Below are 8430 nucleotides of genomic sequence, written 5' to 3'. Positions count from 1 at the left end.
GAAAAAAAGCTGAAAAAAGATACTTCCGTAATTCCGCAAAACATGGCTTTAACAGAAAAACAGAGAAGTTCATTAAAATGAAAGTCTTCGAGTTAGGCAAGGACATTGCCCATTTGGGAAGGTGGAAGATCTTGGTAGCAGGACTTCGCAAAACACTTGTACCTCTGGCAAAATGAGCAAAGTGCTTCACCATTGTCTCCACATTATGGTAAACAGACCTCCCACGCATTATCATTTTATGTGACTGTTGTCTGCAGTGCTGGAACAGCCTAGGGATGGGAGAGAGCCAGCATTTCTGCACGCTTCCTGCATCCTGGAGATTGCAGTTGTGAAGTGGAGCAGGGTGCACTTTATGTTGCAACTCTCAAATATAGTCCTGAATGCAACTTCTGTCATTAAGAAATATTTCCTGAACAGACTCCATACCCCCACTTTCCATCTGATTATCATCTCCTTGTGTTTGTGGTAAGTCAACATCCTTCATCTTTGCCTTATGAGGAAAAGCTATGGCTGTGAGCACTCCAAGATTCCCTCAGCGCTTGCAGATGCCTACGATAACAAACAACAGAAAGCATCTAACATGCTTTTTTTCTTTCCTTACAGAGACAAGCACTTTACTCAAAAGAGAGCAGCTCCCATACCAGCTTTCTGCCTGTGCTACCTATTATGTTACAGTACACGCTTATCTCTCAAATTTGGTAATGAAGAAAGGAGACGCGTGATGCAATGTCATCCATTTTCAGCTGTTGCAGAGGAAGGAAAGGGCAGAATTCATATACCCAAATGTCACCACATGCCATGAGAAAGCATCAGTGGGTAGCCTTTCTTTCCCTTCATCTATAAGGTGTTTGGAGCAAACTCAGCCACCTTCCTTGAATGCAGCATCTCACTGGAGTCCCAGGAGTCATTCATATGCACTGCTTGCGTGATGGAGGGGTCCAGCCCCATAGTTGTGTTCCTGGGGTAACTGAGCAATGCTGAACATGTCCACTCAAGGTCTAGGGGGACACTGAACTGAGCTTAGCAATTTGTTCCACCACCTTCACTCAGGCAAAGCTTTCAGTGATTTATAGTGGTGCAGAGAGAGGGTCTAAGCTGTAGCCTTGTTTAAATGTTCACATGCAATTGTTTTTCCTGTAGCTCTAGATAAAGTGTCATCACGCTTCTCAACAGGGAAAAATTTTCAGAGAAGCTGAAGAAATGTTCTCTGGACATGATTGTTCAGCCTGGCTTCGGCTTTGTTAGCAGAGCTGCCTTTGGCAGCCACATTTTCAGTCTCTCACCACTTTCTTCACCACTCCCTGCTCCTCAGAAGAGGGTCAGTGCCCTGTGATGCTGGATAGGCCTCAAGGAAAGGCTGCTTCCTCACACCTGCCTTCCTCGGTAGCAGCGGCAGAGTGCTGGGTGCTATAGAGAGAGGACCCAGTGAAGCCACATGGAGCCAAATCTACACAGCCACAGGGAATGGAGATAGGGAATAAGGTCATCTGCTAGGAAGTGGCATATTTTCTTACTTCTTCCTCTCATACACTTTTCCTGTCGCTCACTACAACCAACCAAGTCCATGAGACTCATCCTGGTTTTCACTGTCAAAACAAAGAGGAGCAGGGAGGCTTAAGGCTGGAAGAAAGTGGAGTTCATTTAGGAGACATGAGACAAACAGCAAGAGAGTAACAGGGAAAAGAGAGGGTGTAAGAAAATGAAAGAGAAGTCAAAAAGGACCACGGAGCTTAGGAAAAGGTCTGTGGAAGAACAGAAGGTACAGGGGAAGAGTAGCATTAAAAAAAAAAAAAAAAAAAAAAAAAGACAAGAAAGAGAATGAGAACAGATAAAACTATGGCTCCAACAAGAAAAACCAGAAAAAGCTAGAACACATTTTGAAGGTGGTCACAGAGTGGTTTGAAAAGGTATGAGTGGGAAAAAGGAAATGCCAGAAGGGGAACCAGCACAATAAGCTACACAATGTTACTGCACAGAAAATGGAAAGTGCTAATGTGCAACTAAACACCAAGGGGAACCTTGGCCTTTACCAAACCAAAGTGGACATGAATGTCATGGAACACAATTCTACCCTTTGTGTTAAAGGCACAGATGAGTTGTGCGAGGAAGCTCTGATCACTCTTGAGGATACAGCTTTCCTTCCTTAGATCTCCATAGCTTCTGAAGGAATGCAGTTTGTGATTTTTTTTTTTAGCTGCAAAGGGGGGATATTCCCCTCCTTTCCCCTATACACATCAGGCCTGTCCCTACAGGCTCAAAGGATTTATTCTTCCCTTTACAAATTACTTTACCAGCTGAGGAACTGCAATAGCTGCCAAACCCCCCAGAAGCCCAAGACCTCTGCCCCATCCCAGCAAGGACTAAAATGAGGGAGGAGAGAGAGGAAGCAAGTTATTTTGAAACAAGTGCTTGGTGAGGACTGCAGGAGCAAGCAGAGCCCAGCCTCAGAAAAGCTGGCAAATGCTCGTGCTGCATGAAACATTCCCTGCGCTGTGCTGGGGCAGTTACCCAGGAGCCTGTGTGGGAAGGGTGAACATTGTTGGTGAAAACCCTCACCACTTTTCCCTCCAAACTATTTGGAATTCAGAGTCTGCACATGACCAAGCATGAACAGCCCCAGCAAAATCGGAGGTTGAACCAGGTTTTGGTTTGGCTCCAGTTCTGTTTTAGGTTTGCCTGTGACCAAAGTTGTTCTTGCCCAGTCCTGGTTCAAGTTCAGCCAAGGTTTCTGACGAACAGCCCTGGTTCAGGCCTCGCTCAAGGAAAAAATCTGGAACAAGTTTTCTGCCCAACTCTGCAGTATGTGTGTGTGAGCAGAGCTGGTCTTCTTTGCTTGCTTGTCCCAAAAAATGATGAATTGCAGAAGTACCCATGTGGTGTTAGTCACTCAGTGAAGCAGGAAGGAAGCAGGAAGCCCTTGTGAGCACTAACTTTTCGAAGCAGCTTGCAAAGAAAGCCAAGGCCCTCCTCCCTGAGGCTACATCGCTGCACGCTGCTTTTTACCTCCTCACCTTAACAGGCACCTAGTCACAATTAACATTTGCAACTCATTCAGCCGGAAATATTTGCCGGGTGCAAACAGCTGAGGCATTTGGCGTCAGCCCTTTCTCTGTACAAGGCATATTAAAAAGGGGGAGGGAAGAGGAGCCCTACGCTTGCGAATGGGAGAGGCCCGGTTGCGCTCAACAGGTTCAGTTCACACTGTGACCCTGCCCGGCTTCCTGCTATTCAGATGTGTTACTTCCCCTTTGTGGTAATGGCCTGTGGCAGCCGGCCAGAAAACACTATTAATTTCAGAAGTGGCCTGACAACAAACCCACAGCGAAACGAGAGGAAGTGGCGGGGAGGCCATCTGTTGACTTCAGCAGAACAGTAGGGACGCAGCTATGTAGGTTCTACAGGGAAAGCATATTAATAATCCACAAAGAGGAAACTGGCTAAAATTATCCGCAGACCATATTAAAAAAAAAAAAAAAAAAAAAAAGGAAAGAAATTTAAAAAAACCAAGGGAGTCACTTGAGCTGCAGCTGGACAGGAAATCGCTAGAGCTGCTTGCAAATCTCCACTTTGAACAGAGCAGCACAGGGAATGCCAAGAGCGGAAACCGTTCAAAACTGGATTAGCACAAGCCAAGTTTAACTGCAACCCACTTCTACTTTCACAGTTTATGCACTCAATCTAGGCCACTACTGCATGAGACAGTGACTCACTTTTTTCCCATGTTTTGTTTGCTTTTTACTTCACACACTTGCAGTTTCTAAAATTACTTGAAATGTGCTCCTGCTGCCAGGAGTGCTTCAGAACCCCAGCCGGCAGCTCCAGCTGCAGCATCAGCCCATCACCTTGGTACTGCACACAGATTTAGGCACCACCCTACCTTGGGCCACTTCTCATCAGGAAGGATGTCAACGAAACTAAGTTGCAGCAGGAAGTTTTGCAATCACTACAATCCTCCTTTTTCCTTCTGCAGAGACAGGAGTATTTGAAGGGTCCAAAGAGGAAAGGAGGTGACTAAGGGCATATAGACATTTTTCCTCCTTGCCTTCACCTGCTAAGTTGCAAAGTGGCTGAACAGCAACAGAAAAATGATTTACAGGCTGCAGACTGTTGATGGACCTCTATGAAATGAGTTCCTGCCAGACAGATAAGGAGAGCACAAACCCATCTCTTGGTATCTTTAATAGAGTGGCTAAAACTTGTAAACAAACCTAGAAAACAGCTCCTTACTCTTAAAAAAAAAAAAAAAAAATCCTTATGGCCCCGGGGCAGGTACATCCCTGGGGTACCGAAGGCATGCAGGAACATTTGCAATTAACCTAAAGGCCTTCAAAAGCATTCCCTTCACCAAAGCAAGAATCCAGCACATGCACTGTTTATTCATCTAGGCACCAGTGGACCAAAGGGGAAATCAAGGCTTTATTGTCTTAGAGGCTGTACAAAAGCTATTGAAAGCAATCATTACCTTTAATCATAACCATATGTGTATGTGCAATTAACCACACCCCCACAAAGGGGAAAGGGAGAATAAACCAGCCAGGTTCTCAATAGCCAAAAATAGTTATTTATTTATTAATAATTTAAGGTTTTACATTCTTATAATAAATTCCATCTTAAAACTTTTACACCATGAATTAGACTCTCCCTTATTGGCAACCATGTGCAGGTTCACTGTGCCTACACACAGGTACAAATACTCACACATACTTCCAGTTTTATAAAAAAAAAAAAAAAAGAAAAGAAAAAGACGCAAAATATTGCATTTGAGGTGAAGCTCCCTGAAGAATTTGTACAGAGGTAATGCACCGTTTAGCACATCTGAAAGTTTTAAAAAGTGATCAAAAATTTTTCGCATTCAAAGAAATACCTCCTCCCAGATGATCTATTTACAAAAGATAAGGCAAAAAATTAATTTAATTTTAAAAATATATATATCATGTGGAAACTACATCAAGAGTGTGAGGAAAAAAAAAATCACCAAAAGGAAAAGATACATGAAAGAATAGACTGTACTTGCTCACAAAACATGATTTTCAAACTCCTCACTATTGCCATTTCTCCCTCATGGAAAACTTGCTTCAGATGAACAATAAAATTAAGCATGCTGCAAATATATTCTTTGCAATTAAAAAAACCCCAACACAAATAAAGCAAAAGTTATGAGAGAACAAAAACATAGATGTCCCTTGGATAGATTTCTTGAATACACATGAATTTAAAAAAAAAAAAAAAAAAAGCAAATCAATTAAGATTAAATATTTACATTGATCAAGTAGAATACTACCCAGCTCCCGGCAAACAAGTACTCCAAATACACTAAGCTGAAATCTTTTTCTTTGGCTCCTCTAAATTAAAACAAACAAACAAAAATAACCAGTCTTCACTGAAGACAAAGACATGTGTCACAGATCCAAAAGCAGAGAGGGAGGCAGGACAGTTCCAGTCTCTAGAGAACACGTGTTCAGCCTGCCCAGCCTTACTCCACCCCCTGGAAGCCCTCGGACCCAAGACACCTCGCAAGCGGAGACAAGCGCGCTGCCCACCTGCCGCCTGGTCACCACGGTCCTTCCCAGAGAGCTCAGCATGTCCCCTCCCATCACAATAGCTGATTCCATTCTGAGTAACCTTTCCTACCCTGCACTGGCGGCTGCTTTTTGATAGCAGAGGCCAGAAAAAGAGAAAGCTGCATTTTCTTTATCACTGCCAAAGAGGAACCATTGAGGCGTGATCCCATGAAAAAGACAGGGGAAGGGAGGTGGTGGGAGCTCACGTGGACTGCAGGGAATCCACTTGGAAGACGTTCTGGTTGGAAGGGGTAGTGAAGTACAGCTGCTGGTTCGGCACTCGATTGTCACAGGGACTGCTCAGCCCCAGAGTCCGCTCAAAGTCCAGCAGCTGACCCATGAAGTTGAAGTTGGGTGAAATGTTGGACTTCTTCATCTTGACAATATCGTAGGCATCATTCATGGACAGGTTGAGCTTCTGCATGAGGTAGGCCACCGTCACTGTGACCGAGCGGCTGATCCCTGCTAAGCAATGCACCAGGACGCCACAGTTCTTCCCCCGTGCTTCATCTGTACAGAGACAAAGAGGCAGAGAAGGACATGTAAAACAGGCTGTTGGTAACTGATCTCTCAACACAAGTGAGATTAGTATCAAGCAGGAAGAAAGGACGATTCTGATCCCAGTGGCCAGCAGTGCAACGCAAGAGTTAACTTCACCAGCTCAAAACCAGGACAAGAGGAGAATCGACCCCCGCTAGTCTATGTACCTGAGTCCAAGAGCTGAGAAAACCAAGAATGAGACAAAGGGAGCAGGATGTACTGCATGACACTGTTTTAAAAGTCAGTTTTAAAAGACACGCTTTCACCTGGAGATTTGCCTTAAATTCTTACAGTCCCCATGCCCCAGCATGGAAATCCTGCAATATGTCACTGAATGCCTTTTATACAGACCAGCAGACTTCAAAGGTCTATTAAATTATTCTCCAACTGTTGTGCAGCTAACAATGGAGGTATTCAGGCGTTTTAAAAGAATGAGGGAAGTCACAGGGGACAGCCCATTAGGAGGAACAGGATGTCAACATTGGTTGAAAACGGGTTCCTTTGTAATAGGAAATGCATTACAATGCCTGGAGATTAGTTTCTTTGTGGCTTCCAGCCCACATTTCTTCCTGCTGGGCTCAGATTACCTACATTCTCCACTATTACCGGTATCATTCAACCGGATTACAGCACAGCTTCCCAACAGATAATGCAATGTCCACCTCACTGCACCCCGATGGGTGGATTTTAGTCCTTCTCGAAGCAAAGGAGAGTGCAAATTTTAACCAGAACTCCTTGAGCCCAAGGGGACGTGTTTCCAAAGCTGACAGATAACGTCTCAGGGCTAACCGAAGCACCCAGCCCGAGAGGTGTATCATTATTACCATGAGATTTAATTAAAGCTCTAACTATACATTTGCCAAGGATACCGCTTATGAATAACTTGTATTTAAAAGCTAAACTTAGCTTCCCAGATCGTTTCTTTTATTATGCTGCTCTTCAGTAATCTTAAGAAAAAAACAAACAACAACAACAACAACAACAAAAAAGACGAATAAACCATCACCCATGGCCTCATTTACTACCGCCCCCCCTCCCCCCCCGCCAGGAAGAGATTTAAAAAGATTCCCCATCCTGCGCAGTACTCAGTCCCCAGCTCGGACACAAACGGCTCAGGGAGGAATCTCACAGCCAGCCAAACCAGGTACGCGTTTGCAACCTGCAAACGTCGCTTACAACTCACCGGGGCTCCTCAATAACTCCCCAAACAGTTCCCACCCACCCCTCAACTTAAACAGGCTTTAACACCAGAAAGCTGGGCATCCTCCCGAGATTGCCAGAAACACTGCTACAGCTTCTCGCCTGAAATCTCCTGAATTCTGCAAAAGCAATTGAATTCTGCCGCTTGGCATCTAGCTGTTAGCAAATAACCGTGTCTCACCTATAAAGGAGATGGCCTCAGGAAAGAACTGAGACAGATTTTGGCTCCAGTGGTCAGAGATCGGGATCTGTTTGTACTTGAATTCACCAGCGTTTTCAAAGAGATTAGGCAGGTTGGGGGTAACATTCAAGATGTATTTAATGCCAAACTCTTCTAAAACGTCCAGATTAGTGGAGTCCTTAGCACAGCCTAAGTAGAGGTAGGGTAAAATCTCCACCGGAAAGGAAGGCTGGTTGTTGGAGAGAGGGCTGCCATCGGAGTCGGTGGCACTGTTGGGGTCTCTGTCAATGTCAGATTCAATGTCTGATGAGGAATCGGAGCTGATTCGGAGGCCTCCCAAGCCCAGGACAGGCAAAGGAGGAGAGCTGCTGCTACACGAACTGTCTAGGTTAGTTTCGCAGTGCAGGGCGAACTCGGCCTGGAACTTGCTGAAACCACCTGGGGGAAAAGCACAGGGGAAAAAAAAAAAAATGCAACCTGGTAGAAGGTGGCAAACCGACTTACTTTCTGGGTACAGCCCTGTCGGCAAAGGCGCATCTGTTTCCCACCCTCTCGAGCCCCAGGAAAAAGAAGAAGAAAAAAAAAAAATATGTCACGCTCTCGCGCAGACGGACTGACCTAAAAAGAAGATTTAAGAAAATCGCCCTCTGCGGCGGAGGGCTCAGCACATTCCAGATTAAAGCTCTGTGCCATTTCGCCCTGCGGGGACCTCTGGAGAGGTGTCTCGGCTGCAATTCCTTCTGCCCTCCTCGGCTTACGCCGGGATCTCCGTTACGCTGTCCTCCCCACTCTGCTACAGCGATTCCAGACCTCAAGGTATCCTTAAATAGACCGAGGCCAGGGATGCTGGGGGGGAAGAGGGCGAGGGGAAAAGCCCCCTGCCCAGGCTGGTGTCCTCCCGGAGCGTCAGTGTGCAACGCCCGGGGGACGCTGCGGACGCCCTCCACC

The 8430-nt window shown here is 45.5% G+C and overlaps 1 protein-coding gene across 1 annotated transcript; it reads right to left on the bottom strand.

The window, feature by feature from the left end:
* Positions 1–4541: 4541 nt before the first annotated feature.
* DUSP6 (dual specificity phosphatase 6) lies at positions 4542–7920 on the bottom strand (the record flags this gene model as incomplete). Its single annotated transcript, XM_010165941.1, has 2 exons — positions 4542–6071; positions 7483–7920. Coding segments are annotated over 2 exons (746 nt in total), but the record flags the coding sequence as incomplete, so codon positions are not given.
* Positions 7921–8430: the final 510 nt, after the last annotated feature.

This window comes from Antrostomus carolinensis, unplaced genomic scaffold (assembly GCF_000700745.2).
Source record: "Antrostomus carolinensis isolate BGI_N321 unplaced genomic scaffold, ASM70074v2 scaffold17734, whole genome shotgun sequence".
In the NCBI taxonomy this organism is placed as follows: Eukaryota; Metazoa; Chordata; class Aves; order Caprimulgiformes; family Caprimulgidae; genus Antrostomus; species Antrostomus carolinensis.
The sequence above is the reverse complement of the archived record's forward strand: the minus strand, read 5'-3'. Positions and strand labels throughout refer to the sequence as shown.